Source organism: Pituophis catenifer, unplaced genomic scaffold (assembly GCF_029215685.1).
Source record: "Pituophis catenifer annectens isolate HBS135680 unplaced genomic scaffold, rPitCat1.0.hap2 SCAF_7, whole genome shotgun sequence".
NCBI classification, from domain to species: Eukaryota; Metazoa; Chordata; class Lepidosauria; order Squamata; family Colubridae; genus Pituophis; species Pituophis catenifer.
In genome coordinates, this window is record NW_027256887.1 from 23,623,510 (window position 1) to 23,643,354 (window position 19,845).

Here is a 19,845-nt window from a genome sequence, read left to right on the forward strand (position 1 = left end):
ACCAATTATTTAGCATTATAAGTAAGGAAATAGTTTTTTAAAAAAAGAACCACCCACCACACATTAGGCATATTGCTTAGTATGTTGGAGATGGAAACCTTTTATTTATATATTTTATTAAAAAAAATAAAAACTATTTAAAATCCTCCAGTTAGACTGCATATTATGAAAGCTTTCATGAAATGTTGTACTGTCTTTCTTTGATACAGTATGCAAAGCATTAATACTAGCATTTGATTTTTCCAAATTTGAACACCTAATACAGTTTCAATTTAAAGGATCACTTGCACAAAAAATAAACACATTTGGTATAAAAAGTTTATCACTTTAACACCATTTTTAATGACTATGCCCTGAATGGACCCCAAACATATAAAGATTAGTGGTATTTTTTTCTTTAAAGTGTACAAGAGTCTGTTGCTATGTTCCAAGTACTCCAGAGGATATTAGCCCAGTGTGTGTCTACAAGAACCATCTTCTTCAGCCTGCTGAATTCCATTTCAACCAGAGAGCAAGCTCTAAAGGCATTTGAAAAAGTCCATTCTCTTGACAGCCTGACTTCCTTTACCACTTATATACATAAATTCCATAACAGTTCTTGAGCACAGAACATGCAGCAGAATGTCAGCTGAATATAAAATGAATCGAAATGTTCTTTTGCTGGAATTATCTGAAGACCAAGTTATCATAGAATGCCCATTGCTTAGAGAAAATGGTCGGAGTACAAATGTCTGCATATGTTTGCCACTGGAACAATCCATGGCTAACTGGAAAAGTATTTATAGCACAGCAGTAGTGCATAAATAATTTAGGTACAATATTAAAACACAGCTAGCAAAATTAAGAAGTCAATATTTTTGACAGCTATATCAATCCTTCTTTGACTGGCTGCAAAGAAGCATTTCCTCCTAATCCACCTCCCAAAAGGAATACGTTAACTGGAGTGAAGATAATGCAGCATTTATTTATGCCTATTGCCTCTTCTTTTCATTGCAGCAGTACACTGTGGACAGTACCATTTTCCTTTTGGTGCTTCTGTCAATCCAACACAGCCATAATGGAACCACTCTATAGGACACTGTAAGATACATAAAAGAGAAAACACGATATTCTGAAACACTGATGCTAAAAAAAATGCAATGTATTAATATGGGACAGATTCACAGAGACTCATAAATAAAGGAAAAATACCAGATCTCTTTAGGAAGCCAGATAAGTTTCATCTAAGACGTTATATTTCTTGGCCATCAATATTACTGGGATAACTACTATGTGTTTATTCAGGCAGCTTTGTATGTGTAAAATCATCTTTAAATTCTCAAGAATTGTATTATTCGAATAATAATAACTGTATTATTTTTTCCCAAAACCATCAAACAGAATCTAAAAATTACGTCTAGGGTTTAAAACACTTAAGTCACACTCACTGAAGTCCCACAGACAACTTGAAGCATTTCTGACTGTACATCCAACTCTTTCTTCAAATATATTATTAGAAGCAGTGAAAAATAATTGAATACTGACATGCATATATATTTATATATTGTGTTTGTATGTGTTCCACCCCAGGCATTAGATCTGATTATTTTTTAACATGGTTCTTAGAAAACTGAAAACTAAAAATAAAAAATCAACAAGATATTATTTCTAGTTTTAATTAGTTTTCCATACTTACATCTTGATTATCACAGCCCACCATTTCACCGTATGACACCTATGAAGAATCAGTACATATTATTTGAACATTAGATTTTATATGATCAGAAAATACTTCAATCAAAAAGTTACTAGGAGAGATTGAGATTGACAGTTCCAACTTTTAATATACTGAAAGAATAGTCATACTATATGCTCACTTTCCTATTATTGGAACTTTTAGATTGGAGATGACTTCCACAAATTCCCATTGAAATGTCCAAGAGTTACTGAACTTTTTTCTTTGATCATTAATATTTTAAATTTGTTTGGGAGTCACTTTGATGAACTGCCTGTTTGGAAACATGGCTATACCAGTTTGTGGAAAACATTTATATTTTTCCATTACTATCAGCTGCAATTTATAAACACAGGTAACTTTCTTTTCATATATTTACTATCTTAATCTGGTTTATTTATTATTTGTACAATATCAGCCTTATATATTAAATAGAATGTTGTTTTGAGTTTTCAAATATAAATCTGAAACAGCCAATGTTTATGACTGAATACATCTGATTTATGAGATTAGCATCAACATTAGATTTTATATTTAACAGCTGTGTTTCAAGTTTATTTTTCAACAGAATATACTTCTAATATCCAATCTGAAATTCAATCAGCAAGGAAGACCTTTATTAAAAGTAAACAAAAGAGGAAGCAACAGTAATATTAAATACCGGTAACATTAAAATCAAAGTTAAAATTGTTTCTCAATCTAGTTATTATTTGAATCAGCTCTGTAGTACTATCATCTTAGTGATATAATTTTCTTTTACACTAAAAAAGTATTATCATTATATTTTAAATATTTAAGGCTTTTTAGTTATTATACTTGTATACTATTTTCTATTACTGCAAATCTCAAAATGCTGAGAGTCCATAGAATCAGTTATAGAAATATGATAATCAAAATAAAAAGATTTAAGAATGTTGTTTTCAGAAACTAATTGTGAGCCTACTCATTCTACAGAAATTTATGCCTATATATTTTTAAGCAGTATTTGAGAATCATTTTGTTTAGATTTTCCTGTGTATTATGTTTTCTTTCTATGTTTTCTTAGTTTAGAAGCCAACAGCCAGATTTAATTTTTGAGTTTAATATTTTTGAATATAAATCTGCTTAACACTGATAAGATTTTACATTCAAAGAGATTTTTGGATGTTACTGCATAAAAAGATATATACGTTTTATTAAATTTATTTATTAAATTCTACTAATTCTGCATCTCCAAAAATAAAATGAGTAAAAATGAGGATTAGCAGAAAAATTGGATATTGGAAGCAGATTTATTTATATTTCTTTGAACTATGAAGACATTTTCAAAGATTTGATTCAAAGATGCACTATATTCTGCATATATCAACAAACTGTTGGTCATCTAGCTGTATACAATTCATTGTAATTTGGTAATTTTAAATGATTTTATAATATAAATACTCATAATTTATGATACATAATTACATATTATCACATCTGTCTCCTCTCAGCAAATCAGCCATGATCAATAAACTAGGCAAACTGCCCTGTCAGAAACAATGTTCTTTCTCTGACAGAATATACCTGATTACAAATGCAGTAACGTGGCTCATTTGGATCATAGGTCCAATCAACCTGGCTATTAGATTCAGACTCGGGAATGACTGCTGTTTGCTGGGAGAGTTCCTGGGCTAGTGCAGAGGATGAAGAACATGATGACAAAGAAGAAGATGAAGATGATGAGGACGACTGTTGACTTGAAGATTTGTTATTGTTTCTGAAAAATTAACATAAACAGGTTACTTTCGCCAATCTATTTTCCATGTCAGGGGACACCCTGAAAACAAAACAATTTTAAAAAACTGTGACTTGATACAATTTTAAAATGATTTCTAAGTTAAACCAGTATGTAACAAATACTTTTCTCTTCACTTACAGAAAGTCTGAATTTTCTGTCTGGGGACTATGCATAATAAAATAATCTACCTTTTCTTCATAAGGGGAATGTTGAGGTCCAACTAAGATTGTGGGTCATTCTTCTTTGAACTTTTCTTCAGTGATTTTTGTTAAAGAAGGTAATGTATCACAAATGGCATACAATGGAATTTAGGAATTAATTATAATTCATTGAGTATACTTTTGTTAGAGCCCTTTTCTTTGAATATCAATTTCTTTCAGTATAGGAAAAAACTTCTTGCAGACTCAGAGAATGCATTTTCTTGCCTTCGCTGTAATTCATCTTCGTATTGTTAAGTAACAGTGCAAATAATATATTTTAAAAATCTTCAACAACCATAGCTCTTGAATTATTCCTGAAGGGAAGTCTAAATACTGAATAGTATGGAAATAAAAAGGCTTAGAAATTTGATAACTTAATTGCTTCTGCGCCTTAAAGTGATGAGCCGGATTAAGACAGCAAGCTCATGCTGCCAAAAAAAAGGTGAAAATTATTGTAATGGTTGCACTCCATCTGGTGGTCAAAACTAATAGCAGTTCCTATTTTTTTGGCATGAAACTTTGGCTTAAAATTGAATTTACAGACTCTATCCTCATTACATTCCTACTCAGAGGTATCTGCCTGACAGGCAAGATCCTAAGAATGGTGATAGCAGGAGGCATTATAACCTATCTCCTGAGAATGGCACGAATTCTGTGCAGACTGCTGCAAAAAGATGGGTTAGATGCTCTGCTTTTTTACTCTTGCTTTAGCTACTTGCTGCTTAATGTACATTTTCTTTTTTGAGTCTTGGGAAGTTGGAAATTGAAGCTGGAGATTGTCCAGAAAAGCAGCAAAAGAAAAGTTCATTTTGTTATTAGTGCTGCTAACCAAGAGAATAATGGATAAAGGTAGTCTTGGAAAGACATCACAGAGGGAACACAACTACAAGTAGTCCTCGAGTTACAACTGTTCATTTAGTGGCCATTCGAAGTTACAATGGCACTGAAAAAAGAACTTGGACCATTTTTCACATGGACCATTGCAGCATCCCCATGGTCACGTGATCAAAATTCAAACTTGGCAACTGACTCATATTAATGATGGTTGCAGTGTCCCGGGGTCATGTGGTCACCTTTTGCAAGCTTCTGACCAGCAAAGTCAATGGGGAAGCTATATTCACTTAACAAATGTGTGACTAACTTAACAACTGCAGTGATTTGCTTAGCAACAGAAAATTTAGACTCAATTGTGGTAATAAATCAAAGACTACCTGTAGTGTAAAAGGTTTTCAGATAGTCCTTGGTTACAGTGGCAACTAGGACTATAATTTCCTTTGCTAAACTGTGTTGTTGTAAAGAGCAATGTCATATAACTAGATTACTTAGTGATGGCAATCCCAGAAGTTTGGTTGCTAACTGCACAGATTATTAAAGAAGGGCCTCATGTGATCAGACTGCTAGGCAAGCAGGCTGCTAGGCAAGAGCTGTGGGCTGGCACTACTGAGTGTGGGTGACCTGGCAAGGACTATGAGTGGGACTTCCATGTACTGGCAGATCCCTAAGATCTCCTAATCCATAGCAAGGTTCCTTGGGAAAAAAAGTTGCAAGACCAACTTATAGGAGAAATTTGTGACCTTCCCTGGCAGTTTCCCCATTGTGCAAATTATTCATTGCAATGTTAATTGCAAGCCGGGCAACTGAGAACACAGACTGTGATCATGTGACTGCAGACACTGATGGCGGGAACTCTTGAGAAATGGTTGTGGAATCCCACATCCAGCATTGTTGTAATCTATCTATTATCTATATAGGAAAGCAGAAAATAAATATTTTAATGCTGCACAATAGCTGTAAGATGCAATAAACCCTGCACCTTTGTCATGCATGTAATTTTGTCTTTCCCAGGTAGAAACTGCAATCCTCTTTTGAATGTCTCTGACAACAGTTTTAATGAACGTACTTGCTTTTTCTACCACTCCGTGAATCTGTGGTTGATGAACTCAATGTCTGTGATAATGTAGACGCCAAAGCAGATGAGGTATATCCAGCTGTGTCCCTGGATAATGCAAATTCTCTTGAGAGTTGGAAGTCATTGTTCTTAAAGGCTTCATAGCTTGCCTTTAAGCTCGATGTCCGTCTTCCTTCTTTCATCTAAAAGAAAAAGAGCAATATTACGAGGATAGTTTCAAATTTAGCCTCATTTATAATACATTGAGTACAGAAGTGAAACACTTGACTTTCACTGCTTTCCTTGAAGCATGACTAGACCTTGAGCTAATCTATAAGTACATTATGGAGCAGTTAAAGCTTGTTTAAGGTATAATCATTTAATGATTACCTTACTTTCTTCCCTAAAAAATACTACAGCTGAGGTTTGATCTTTCATGTCCAAAATATTGCAAGAAAATTATTGATATTTTCCTGTGGCTCGTCTCAAGCACATGTAGATAAAATTACAGGTTTACAAGTTTAACCTAGTGGGAAAAGGTTTCAGAATGTCCTATATAAATCTCTCCTTTCCTGTAAAACCTACATCTATGAAATGTCAACCAATAGATTGGCATCTTTGAAAACAATTGTTTTGAAGTGCCAATAGCAAATCTAATGAAATAAATGTTGCTCTAACAACCTGTTTGGGGTAGGTATTTTAAAACATGCTTTGAATTCCTTACCTGTGCTGTGGCTTGCACTGCCTGAGCTGCTGCCATGGTAATAGCACCAGCTCCAGCTCCTGAAGATAATGAGCCCAGGTTATACGATGCCAATGGCTGAGAAGAATTTGCATTATATGCACTGTTGGATGAGGATGATGAATTACTGTTTCGACACCCTTGATGAATAAAGGGAACATATTTATATAGTCTAAAATGAGAACTAAAAAAGTAAATGTCAGAAAACTGGAAATCAACTGTGTATGAAGGAAAAGTTAGATAGTGTGCTAATTAAGAAAGGAAAATATTGATTTAATGATGTGGAAAGATTTTGGTGCTGTATCTGTTTCTCGCTATTGTTTGCTCTCTCGCCCAAAGACTAAAATGTAACAAAGTTATGGAAGAAATGAATTCTTTATTTCATGCTTCAATAAACCATTTGATATGATTAAAAAAGGAGTGTTCTTGGTATTCAAATTTAAAAGTAGGGTGATTTTTAAAATACAATGGTATGATAAATATTACAATACTCAAAATTGCATGTCTTGAGAATCAAATTTATTAGCAATAAAATATTAACCTTTTTCTCTACTTAGTTCAACTATATGCTACACAAATAAAATGAGAGATACATATATTAAGATGCAACATGAATATTATTAGGACAATGCAGAAAGTTACAAAATTTTATTTGGCTCTGAATCACTTCTCATGTACTTTTAAGTATATGTAATTTAAAATTATGTAATGGTAAGTATATTACATACCACTCAGAAAACTGAAAATATTTACTGCCTTAAAAAATATTTGCAGCCATAAGTAAATAAGCAGTTTGGCCTATGACAAATATCACTTTTTATCAAAAGTATCTTTTCCTAAACTTGTCTTCCAACTGTAGAGAAAGTCTGTTTTGTTTGTTTGTTTGTTTTGCTGTTAAAAAATATTAGAAAATGTCCCTGCCAAATTGTAAGTAAACAAATGGTAGTAGGGTAGACTAATTCTCTTCCTTGGAAAGATAGTAATAGTGATGTCGCAAATGAGTTAGCACAGATGCAAGGCAAAGTTGGAAATGGAAAAAATGAGACATTGAACAAAGAACGTAGAGAAAAAGAAGGAAGGGAATTAATATCAGGAATAGCTGGGTGAAAGAGGAGGTGAATCATGAGCCTATATGTTATTTTTTGTGTCAACAAGATCCTTCTAGATATGATAAGGCCGTTTTCTTATATATTCTTCCACCCATTTCTTCAAAAACAGAAATGGGAGGAAACATGTTGCACTGAATCAAAGAAAATATTGGAAGACTTAGATCACAAATATACTGTTGCCCTTGTTAGTGATAGGCTGCTGCAACCTTCTGCTTGATCTGGTTGCTATTCAGGACTAAGTATGTAAAACTGTGCATTGGCTATTAATATGCTTCTGGGGAAAATTCAAGGTGTTGGCAGCCCTTCATGGTTTAGGACCTGGTTGTTTATGGGCCCATTGTTTTGCTGGACATTTCTATCTGTCCCATGTAGTGTGACAGGAGAAGAATCTTCCAGGTCTCATCTGCTTACGAGTATCAGCCAGCAGGTCTCAGGAGCAGCCTTTTATGTTCTGATGCTCCCCCTCTTGAATATTATCTCTCCAGAGATGAGATTGGCTCTGTTCCTATTGGTCTTCCAATAAGGCCTAGAAGACTTGCCTCTATCGAGCCTGGGACCCAGTGTGTGTGATGAAGACATCTCCTGGTTCTGCTGAATGATTGACTTAAGATTTTTAATTTTTCCCTGATATCTATGTTTTATGTATTTTATATATGTTTTACCTTTTTTAATATTGCTAGCTATCCAGACTCATGTTTTTGAGATAGGTGGTCATATAAAACTAATAAATAAATACATAAGTCTCCTTGAACTGAAAAGCAGGGGTTAAGGATAAAGAGTTAAGTATAAAAAAAAATGCATTGGGGGGGGGCATAATCCTAGTAGGGAGCTAACCAGAAATCAATGGCAATTTAATTCTGTTTAGTCTATTTTCCCCATGTTTTGTTAAAGCTGTTTTTAATTTTTGGACTACTTCTGCACTTATAGCTTATAAGTTCTGTCATACAGCTTTTAGCAGCAAATGCTGCGGCAACCATTTTTAAATAAAAAAATTATTGCTTTTTTCCCTCAAACAACACTGTTTCTGAATATAGGATGCAAAAATGGTTCAGTTTGCTTAGATTTTCACTTAAATTTATAACAGAAATTACCTTGTGCATTTTCTTTAGAGGCATCTGAAGTGAGAGTTGACAGAAGAGCTTCAGATTTAAACTTCTTTTCAGGTACATGGTCTGCTGCTGCATGATGAGAGGAGGGATTGTGTTTCCTTTCTGTATAAAGAATTTTTAAAAACCTGTCAGTCCAAAAGTCTAACCTGAGGTGCTGAAATGCAAGTGACATACTTCTAAAAAGCTTAGTCTTATCAAGCTATTTTTATCAATTTTAGATCCACCGAATGCATTCAAGCATTTGTGCAAATTCCAATGGCAGCTTTAGGAGACAGCCTGCTTTTTATGTAGATAATCCTATATTAGTTTTACATTCATACTAAATCAAATTAAAGGGAAAATATTCAACTTACTTTCTACTGGAGTGTGAGAATGTGCGTGATGATTATTCAATGGTTGTGAAGGTGTATCCAGTTCCAAAGAACCTGTCAGGATAATAAATATTTCTTTTAATCAAATATATGGTTTTGACAAGGTACTGTAAATATGGCAAAAAGGACCCTGACACCATGGGTTTACTTATCTTTTTCATTCTACTAGATTTTTATCTTGTAGAATTAGAACATTCCTAATGGAAAACCTCAAAACTACCGTATTTTCCGGCGTATAAGACGACTTTTTAACACATGAAAATCTTCTCAAAAGTCGGGGGTCGTCTTATACGCCGGGTGTCATTCTCCTGTAACCAGGCAGACCAGCCCGAAAGGCTCTGATGAGCCTTAAATGGCTCTGGCAATCCAAGCTCTGACGATCCCAGCTTTGCCTGCTAATCAGGCAATTCAGCTGGGATCGCCAGAGCCATGGAGAAGGGAAAAACTTTTCCCCCTCCAGCTTGCTTACCTTAGCTCAGTGGTTGGGAGTCAAACAACCCTTTCACAGGGGTTTTGCAGGTGGTGCAATACAGAAAAACGAGCGCAGCCCTCGCCATCCGGAATGAATGGTGCTGTTGTGGCGGTGGGGGAGGGGGCGGCAGAAGCGGGAAGAAGCAGCGTTTGCTGCTGGGAGCTGTGGGAGTGAAGCACTACTTTCATTTGTACGGCAACAGCATTCTGCCTTGGTATATTTGTGTCAGGAGTGGCGCAAGGCAGCCTTCCTCTCCTGCTGCCTGGGACTCAGAGTGGTAAATGGCGTCTGATCCGGAGAGCAGCTGGATTTTGCTCTCTAATCTGGATGCCAGATCGGCCCCCTGCAAACTCTCGTCTCTCGAGGAGCGCTCCCTGAAGCGGGGCTGGAAACTTTAGTTGGACTGCTTGAGAGAGGAGAGCTTGCAGGGGAGCGATCTGGTGTCTGCAATGGAGAGCGGTATCCAGCTTTTTCTCTCCGCTGTAAGAGCAGCAGCCCTCATCTCCTAATGCTTGGGACTCGGAGCGGTAAATGGTGACTGGTCCGGGGAGCAGCTGGATTTTGCTCTCCATTGCAGATGCCAGATCAGCCCCCTGCAAGATCTCGTCTCTCGAGGAGCGCTCCCTGAAGCGGGGCTGGAAACTTTGGTTGGACTGCTTGAGAGAGGAGAGCTTGCAGGGGGGCGATCTGGTGTCCGCAATGGAGAGTGGCATCTGGCTTTTTCTCTCCGCTGTAAGAGTGCTGTAAGAGCGGCAGCCCTCATCTCCTAATGCTTGGGACTGCAAAATCCAGCTGCTCCCCAGACCAGTCACCATTTACCGCTCCGAGTCCCAAGCATTAGAGGGCTGCCGCTCTTACAGCGCTCTTACAGCGGAGAGAAAAAGCCGGATGCCACTCTCCATTGCAGACACCAGATCGCCCCCCCTGCAAGCTCTCCTCTCTCAAGCAGTCCAACCAAAGTTTCCAGCCCCGCTTCAGGGAGCGCTCCTCAAGAGACGAGAGTTTGCAGGGGGCCGATCTGGCATCCGGATTAGAGAGCAAAATCCAGCTGCTCTCCGGATCAGACGCCATTTACGGCTCTGAGTCCCAAGCAGCAGGAAACGAAGGCTGCCTTGCGCCGCAAATATAGCAAGGCGGAATCCTGATGCAGCACTTTCAGCAGACAGATGAGGGCTGCCTTGGCCATCGGCTGGCGCAAATATACCAAGGCGAATGCTCATGCCGCACAAGTTCAAGTAGTGCTTCGCTCCCACACTTCTTCCGGCCCTCAGTCTCTCAAGGAGATGCTTGACTTCCTCTCAACCCCAAGACACTGGCTGGCCCATGAGATGAGAGAGAGAGAGAATGAGAGAAAGAGAGAGAATCAGAATGAGACAGAGAGAGAAAGAGACAAAGAATGAAAGAGAGAATCAGAATGAGACAGAGAGAGAAAGAGACAAAGAATGAAAGAGAGAGAAAGACAGAATGAAAGAGAATGAGAGAAAGAGACAGAGAGAATCAGAGAGAGAGAGTGAGAGAGAGAATGAGAGACAGAGAAAGAGTCAGAGAATGAAAGAGAATCAAAGAATCAGAGAGAATGAGAGACAGAGAAAATGAAAGAGAATCAGAATGAGACGGAGAGAGTGGGAGAGAGAGAAAGAGAGAAAGGGGGACAGAGAGAAAGAGAGAGAGTGGGGGGAGAGAGAAAGAGGGGGAGAGAGAGAGAGAGAAAGAGAGTGGGAGAGAGAGAAAGAGAATGAGAAAGAGGGGGAAGAAAGAGAATGAAAGAGGGGGGAGAGAAAGAGAAGAGTGGAGGGAAGAAAGAATGAGAAAGAGAGGGGGAAAGAGAAAGAGAGGGGGAGAGAGAAAGAGAGAATGAGAAAGAGTGGGAGAGAAAGAAAGAGAGGGAGAGAGAGAGAGAAAGAGAGAGAAAGAGAAAGAGTGGGAGACAGAGAGAGAGAGAGAGACAGACAGGAGGGAGAGTGCCTGAAGGACCCCATCCCGTACTGGGAGTCCAGGTGCTTCAGCAAGCGGCGCACTGGATTCGTATTAGTGGTCCGCGAAATTTAAAATTATGAAGTTGGTGGTCCCTGAGGTCCAAAAGGTTGGGGACCCCTGGCCTAAGACCATCGGAAAACACATATTTTTGATGGTTTTAGGAATAACTTTATCGTTGGGGGTCACAACAACATGAGGAACTGTATTAAAGGGTCGCAGCATTAGGAAGGTTGAGAACCACTGCCTTAGCTGCTTGCCTTGCTTCGCTTGCCTGAATCCATTCCATCAGCAAGCAACTCCCTGCCTGAAATCAAGCAGGCAGGGAGTTGTGGACTTCAACTCCCAGAATTCCTCAGCCAGCAAAACAAAGCTGGCTGAGGAATTCTGGGAGTTGAAGTCTACAAGTCTTAAAGTTGCCAAGGTTGGAGACCCCTGTTCTATTAGGTAAGTTTTTTTCCCCTTTGGGATCTTTAAAAAAAAATAGTTAATTGGGGTTTTTTTTAGTTGTTCTTTTTTAGACCTAGCCATTTAAAGTTTAGGAAGTTTTAAATTTAGCTTTCATATAAAAATAAAAATAAAATAAAATAAAATAATATTTGTGCAGCTTTCTGAGATTTAGTGTGTTTCTGTAGTGTTTCACTCTAACTACACAAACACACAAAATCTCACAAAGCTGTATGTGGAATTTTGTGTGTGTAAAGTGTGAAAGTTGGGTTTTGGGGCTTTTTGTGGCTGTGTGAGGTTCCTGCTTGTTTCAGGGGCCATTTTGGGTCTAGCACAGCTGCTTTTACATTGTGGGTGAGCCAGTTGATGGTTTTTTAATTTTTATTTGGTGTGCGTTGGAAGAGAGGTAGTCTTATACGGCGAGTATAGCCCAAACCCTATATTTTAACAGGAAAATTTGGGGGTCGTCTTATACGCCCAGTCGTCTTATACGCCGGAAAATACGGTATGTAGTTAAAACTTTACAGGGTTAATAACCCTCTTAAAATCAATCATTTCTACCATTTCCATTCTATTTTTTCAAACTGTAAAGCAGATTCAAGGATTTTCATGCCTTATCATGCCTATCATTCTTTTACTGAATCAAATCTAAATTCTAATCTAATTCACATGTAAATGTGAATTTACATGTGAATTTTGTACACTGCAAATCGCAATGTTACTTTAAATTCTTAATTTCAGATCCAATCATGCCATCTTTGAACTGAATCTTGGGTACTTTGCACACTATTAACTGCCTGGTACTGTTAAACTAGAATTTTATCATCCCACAATGATATTATATGCACTAGCACAATTCTAAAAGATTATCACACATACTTACGTCTTTCCAGTATTTCGGTAATACCAGCATTATCAGCTTCAAGTTCCATTTTAAATTTAGCTAACTCCTGGTCCAATTTTCTTAAATGACGGTCTACCTAATTTAATAAGATTTTTAGAACTGTCAGCTTATTTTCAACCAGCATTATCATTTCAGACCTTTAGAAGGGTATTAAGAAAATGAAAATTTGCCATATAAAACATGCATAACATAACATAAAAGCATTCATACACTTACACAAAATACATTTATTACATTTATTCAATTCTTATAGATCTCTAAACTGTTTTAAATACTGTTATCAAAATCATGTTTCACCATGGAGAAGAGATTTGTAATGGAAATAAGACTTCTTTTTATACCTAGATGACAGATTCCAGAAAATAACAATAAGGTATCTGCTTCACCACTTTCCATTTATCTTTTGGTTCCATTTCATATCCCTCTTCTATCTTGTTTCCCTACACTCATATTTTTCATTGTTTGCCATTATGTAAAGTCATCTGTCAACTGACAAGTTGGGCTACATTGAAACATGGGTGACAATCTTATCTTTGTGACTTATACTTCAGGATGTATTGTGCAAACTAAGACAACCGAGCTGAAAAACCACTGGCTAAATTAATACAAAATATAAACCTCTATAAACCCTCTCAGATTTCAATTAACTATCACCTGATAAAGGCTATCATGAAATTAAATGGTCTTTCTTCTTAGAAAAGTCAGGCCATGCAAACCATGTAGTCAGCAAGGAAGCTAACACAAAAACCACCACAAATTTGGTTGTACCACAAGCGGTACAAATCTAGGCAGGAGCTCTGGGATGTTCAAAAATTAGGGCAGGCCTGCATGTGTTAATGAAAATATATTTATTTCTATTGTTATACAGTTACATTTATGTACTAATGTTGAAAGAAAGTGTCAACTGAAGACCACCATATAAATCAACTCAAAATTTTCTATTTTACTTACTAAATCATAAATTTGATTAGCCAACTGTACTTTTTCATCTGCATCTTCTAGCGCTTTGTAGTAATCCTGCATCAGAAATATTATGTAAGCAAATTGGTCACAAATATTATTTAATAACACATTAATAATTACTAACTGAACTAGGGCAAAATTATCTATCAATGCATTATTACACTATATTAATATATTAAAATAAAACATATTTTAAGATAGAAATTAATATGGGTGGACTACTGCAATTTCCTCTATATGGAGATGTTCTTGAAAAAAACACAGAAAGTTCAACTGGAACAGCATTCAGAAACTCAGATGGGTGTATCTAGATTTGTCCATCTAAAAGCATTATTGTAAGAGTTACACTGGCTGTTTGCTTCCAGGCACAAATCAAGGTGTTTGGAGACATAGTAGGGTTCAGGACAGGTAATATTTAAACTGGGCTGAGACTGTCCATCCAGTAAAAGCTGGGAGAAAATGCTTACATGCTTTTCAGTGATTGTGTACCACTACCACTACCACAACCCTAGGCCTTGAAAAGCTTACAATTTGATATCTGGAATACCTCCTTCTTTTGGGCTTTTAAAAAAATCTTTAAAGATCTGGCTCTTCAGCAAAGGATTTGAAAACAATGAAGATTGATCTGCTTCCATAGGTGATGCTATTAGGCAATGTTCTAATTATTATTTTAATTTTTTCTTGCTGGATGTTATCTGTTCAAAGGAGTTTTGAATTACAACATACAAACCGTGGTAAATAAGTGAATATAAATGTATTTCTAGAACCATGATTTAGCAAATATTTAGAGTTATAAAAAGGTTCAAGTAAAGGTATCAAGGAACTTGAAATGAAGTCCTATAATAGAGGAGTAAGAAGCTGAATGTATTTAGTTTTAGAAAACACTACTGAAGACAGTATTGTATGATGGAATTGTTCAAATATTTCTATACACAATTTCTATCCATTTAGCAGGATATGTGATAACAGATTTAAATTTCAGGAAGGCAAACCCTAGTTGAAAGTTAGATAAAACTTCCTAACAAGATGAGCACTTTTAATAATGGAACCCACTACCAATGACTATGATAGGATACCTTTCATTGTATATATTCAAAACACGGTTTAAATAGTTACTATTTGTCTGAGATACTTAACTTAGGTTCTGGAATTGAGTTTAATGTATAAATATTTATAATTCTATAATCAGTATTCATAAGTGAAAAATGTTATTGAAGTAACCAAGACCTTTGATTTAACTTGTTCATTTGGTATTTATTCCTGTTATTTAATCAAATACGTATCAAATCAAATTTGAAGATTAGTTGAAATTTAAATAGTTCCATCTCTTTCCACTATTTTCAAGCGTGGAAGATACTGTGTGCCCTTGAATATGTGGAAATAAAATGAAAGCCAATGTCTATATTGAAAACACATTGCATTTAAAAAAATCTATCAATGCCACTTGTTTGTAAATAGGACAGGTCATATAAAAATGTATAGGTGTAGAAAATATATCAACACTGAAATATTCTACAGTATTTTGATTCTGAAAGCTGTTCAAAGCTGAAATAGTTGTTCTAGATATTCCAGGAACATTTCAAGCACAAAATTGACCCATTTCTTGCTAAAAATACTTGTTTAGATTTCAAACACCTGAGTGCAAAAGAGTTCTAGAATGGTTGGGGCAACCTGATTCTAAATGAAATAGAGCAGATCACGTGGCAAACATTTCAAATTTTGCAGTCCTACTGAAAAGCAAAATCATCCTTGAAAACTGAAGCATTAAAATAAAGTTGTAAGAAGGCATTTTGTTGTAAGAAGGCATTTACCTTATTCTTACCTTTTTAATTGAAGTCATTTGTTCTTCTCTCCATTCCTGTTTGTTTTTCTTTGCATTCATAAAAAATTCATTTACCCTTTGCTCCAGTTGATCCATTGCATCTTAAACACAAAGAAAATTCTATATGTTCATTTATCTAGATAAATATGTAATAGTTTGAAATAGAGTAACACTAGTAAGCAAATATTTTAAGACATTAAGAAAATGACCGGTCATAAGACATAATTTAATTTGTCCATTGAGGTTTGTCTGACTTATATCCCAAAACCTCAAGACAGTTAACAAGAGAATCTTTCCTCATTTTTAATGCACATTAAAAAGATCAGAAAAGTTGATTTGAGAACATGACTTGTCCAAAGTTCACAAGTGCATTTCCATACTGAGGATAGACTTGAATATGAGTTTCCTCACTCCAATTTGATATTTTAACTGCTAAACCACTGGCAGTACTTTAACATTATAAGAGACACATGACATCTTAAAAATATTTTTGTAAAATTAAGTCTTCCTAAATCCAGTGAAATTTACAAAATAAGGAGATATAAGATCACAATATTAGCTGAACGAAGTATTACAAATGAATCAACTTTACTTCCAGATAGCATATTTATCTTCAGACACATTTGTCATGAAAGCTGCAGCAAAGAAAATAGTTTCAAAATTCCTAACTACTGAACTGTCTATATACAGCAGAGCTAGGGTATTTCAGATGTTGCTATGCTGTAACCCCTAGCACCCAGAATGAATAAGGCCAATGGTATTGTTGGACAGTACTATAGTAAGAGCCTGTCTGGTCCAGTGGTTTAAGGCACCAGGCTAGAAACCAGAAGAATGAATTCTACTCCCGCCTTCGACACAAGTCAGCTGGATGACTTTGGGCCAGTCATTCTCTCTTAGCGGGCAAAATCAGGCTCAGACAACAAGTTGATCGGTCAATTCCTGTCCCAACCAATGGATCAAAACTTGATCCAAAAAACCCTAACCCTGCACTTGCAGGAAAACACCAGGGAGAGGAAAAAGTTCTTCTTCTTGTGCCATATCTGTCATCGGACGTAGGCGATCCTATTTTTATCAACAGCCGCACAAAAAAGTGCTGTTGAGTTTGTCCAAACCAAATTGCTATTGAGAGTGCATAAATATATCCAAGAATGTATTTAAGCAATTAAATTCAAATGCACCATAAACAATGAGCAAGTCTCAATTACACGTATGTTTCCAAGATGGTTGACTTAATCATGGTTCAGTTAGGGGGAGTTGCATAATATACTAAATCATAAATTAATCACTTTGATTGAGTCAAAGGGTACCTGCTAAAAGTAACGTAGTTAGCTTTTTAAGGTTTAGTTTGAATCTTCCAACAAATAGACAAAAATAGGGGAAGTGTGAATAACATCAAGATAATAAAATTGAAATATTTAGGACAAATGATGTGCAACAAGAAATGCCAAATACTTCATACACAACAGAAGATTCAAAGAAAATTTAGAGCTGGAAGTGATGTACGTTCAGGCTGAAAAAATCTACATAAATTATTGAGGAAAAGTAGTGTTTTGGGCAGTTATGAAGTGTCACTGTTCCAGCAGAAACAAGTGTTGCATATACATATACAGTATATATATCAACAACGTGCGGAAAAATCTTTTGTGAGTTCTGCTTATTTACTGTGTTTATTATGCATGAGGCTGATTATAGTTTTTATTTTACAGACGATTCTGTATAGTGTTAAAACACCTGGATGGGAAGATCCACGTTCAAGTCCATCCTCTGCCACAGAAACTCTCAAAGAACAACTCAACTCAGACGGTTATGGGGGAAAATGGGAGAAAGCAAGCAAAAGGCGCATCTTCCTGAGATGCTCCCGAAAGTCAGGCGAGATATGCATGTAATCAAACGTATTTCTTCATCCTCATCAATTTCCTACACTACCAACTTATTTTCCTCTCCCTGCTAGCGGATCATTCTTCTGAACTTATGTTTCGTGTTGCTGCAAAGGCGCTTGTACGGCGCAGGTGCCGTTTGCCTAATCCTAAATTCCTGACGAATGCAAAGGCTCGTGCGGGCAGAGCCTGAGAGAGCCACGTGTATCTTTCCTTCGACGGTGCTTCACGCATGGCTGCGAGGGAGCTCTTCCCACCCTTCCCTCAGGAAGCCCGCCTCGGCGGCCGGCTACTCGCCGGGCTGCGCTCGAAGCCGCGCCAGGGAGGCGGTCCGGTGGGCGGGGCTGACTCACGTACTCTGCACCTGCAGGTCCATCTCGCGCATCTCGGTGAACCTGTCGCGGAGATCCATGGGAAGTTGTTCGATCACTGCAGGGAGGGAGAAGGAGTGAGTCAGTTAGATGCAACAGCCGCCTTGAAAGAGGGAGGAAGGTGGGCGGAGCCTACGCTGCGCTCTCGCCGTTCCCCCTCCCCTCGGGCCTCTTGCCCCCCGCCGCGCTCCCACTGCAGAGACTCACTCTCGAGGTAGTCCTCCAAGTACAGCATGGTGGCGGCGGCGAGGCACGAGCCCAGGCGGCTCCGTTGTTTCTGCGACGAGCGAGGGGGGGCTGGGTGGGGGTGAAAGGGGAAAAAAAAAACACCGCCTCGTCCCTTCCAATATGGCGCCCGCACCGCCAACACCACCAGAGCTCGACTCAGCGAAAACAACATTGGCGGCTGACGGCGCTCGCTTCGGCCGCCGCGCGATTGGCTCCCGGAGAAGGTGACGTATGTTCGCGGTTCACAGGTTCCCACTGCTTCCTGGGAAGCGTAGTTGTTTGAGCAAAGGCAGCGTGGACAGGAGAATTGAAAAACTACACGTCCCAGAAGTCATTGGCTTGGACGCAGAAGGAACAGGAGGATGCTATAAGGACGCGGGGAAGTTGGAATTGTCCCTCGATGGCTTAATTACTGACGGTGTTGCTATCCATGTTTACGTAGAATTGCTGTATTCGAGCTAGTTCAGACGAACTGAAAGTCACGAGTCAATGTAGTTAAAATGCTACTTCTAGGTTAAGAAACCTGTTCCAAAAATATAATCTATAGTAATTTATTTCCTCCCTTTACAGTTTAATATCAAGCCATATGGTTATGTGAGATTATCCACAGTGTTGCAGATTTAGGACAAATATGCCATAGTTCTTTATTGTTTTTCTAAATTAAGTAGCTGTGTGTGTGTGTGAAGAAAAAAGAGGTTTGCACACGTAAATAAACGTAAATAAGAGCCTTGGTGGCGCAGCAGACTAAACCACTGTTAAGTAGCACCAGCTGCCTGCAATTACTGCAAATTCAAATCTCACCAGGCTCAAGGTTGACTCAGCCTTCCATCCTTTCGAGGTAGGTAAAATGAGGACCCAGTTTGTGGGGGCAATAAGCTGACTTTGTTTAAAAAAGAACACTGCTGGGGGGGAGGGGCGAAAGCCCTACTAAGCAGTTATATACAAAAGTATGAAGGTTATTGCTTAACGCATTGTAAGCCGCCCTGAGTCTCCGGAAAAGGGCGGCATATATAAATCGAACCAATAAATAAATAAATAAATTACAAGGTGTCCTTTTCATAAAGAATGTAGTTTCTTCTGCTAGACTCACCCCATCCTTACATAATTGTAAACAGCATTTGAGAAGTGACCTCACCACCCCCAATTTGTTCACCAACAATTCTTTTTGTTTGGAGAGAAAGTGAATGGGATGCTCAATGGAGAATATCCATATTGTCCTGTATTGCAACTGTTGGAAAACAAGGAGGTTCGAGCAAAACTGTGATGTTACTTGACAGGAAGGTGGAAATCCCAAAATCCTAGCGGCAAGATAAAGTAGCAGTTTCTGCTGCTGGAAAATCGTCTGTCCTGGAATTTTAGAGTAAACCACTGGCTGTCCAATAAAGGTTTCATCTGGAATAGGAGCCAAAGTGGGGGTTCATTAACTTGGCTTCTCAAGTCAAATGGAAGTGTAATGATGTTATGGAGGATGATGCTCATTTTTCTTAATAAATTGGGAAATAAAACAAGGTACAAGGGGGAAAAAAGATAGGCAGTCTTCACAAAGGAAGTCTTATTACATAGCCATTTAACCTGCATCATGCACATCCACGCTTTCATTAAGGCAGAGCTAAAATTTCTTAACTGACTCATTTTTATTTTCTTATTTTCTCCTAGCTATTCTACACAGGTGGTCTTTGCCATATTTTTTCATCTATGATGAAAATATTCTAGACAATCTGTATAAATGATAGAGAAATAAACATAAATGGTGTCTTAAGCCCTTTATTATTACAATAGTCCAATAATTCCTTAAAGGGCAATAGGAAATACTGGATTTTCTCCTCCAGAATTGGGGAATTTAGTCATGGAGGAGATATGACTTATCATTTGTTCCCTTATCATTTGACCACTGG

The 19,845-nt window shown here is 37.6% G+C and overlaps 1 protein-coding gene across 2 annotated transcripts; it reads right to left on the minus strand.

Moving 5' to 3' along the window:
* Positions 1-72: 72 nt before the first annotated feature.
* Positions 73-18,122, minus strand: ING3 (inhibitor of growth family member 3). Of its 2 annotated transcripts, none has more exons than XM_070946683.1 (12): positions 17,930-18,122; positions 17,709-17,780; positions 15,475-15,575; positions 13,641-13,706; positions 12,669-12,765; positions 8,875-8,946; positions 8,504-8,623; positions 6,286-6,443; positions 5,574-5,764; positions 3,260-3,452; positions 1,676-1,714; positions 73-1,078 (listed from the first exon to the last, which is right to left on the minus strand). In XM_070946683.1, exons 1-12 carry the CDS (start codon positions 18,120-18,122, stop codon positions 962-964), a joined length of 1,419 nt encoding a protein of 472 aa, XP_070802784.1. In that variant the 3' UTR covers positions 73-961. The 2 variants fall into 2 exon arrangements, with proteins under 2 accessions (XP_070802784.1, XP_070802786.1); XM_070946685.1 differs by having other exon boundaries at positions 17,705-17,780.
* Positions 18,123-19,845: the final 1,723 nt, after the last annotated feature.

Excerpts from the sequence above, each read along its gene's own strand:
- ING3 (XM_070946683.1), bottom strand. The coding sequence starts at position 18,122 with ATGTTGTTTTCGCTGAGTCGAGCTCTGGTGGTGTTGGCGGTGCGGGCG. Across the intron at positions 17,781-17,929 it reads CTTGGAGGACTACCTCGAGA|TGATCGAACAACTTCCCATG; the intron begins GTGAGTCTCTGC and ends CCCTCCCTGCAG. Across the intron at positions 8,624-8,874 it reads TTCTCACACTCCAGTAGAAA|AAAGGAAACACAATCCCTCC; the intron begins GTAAGTTGAATA and ends TTCTTTATACAG.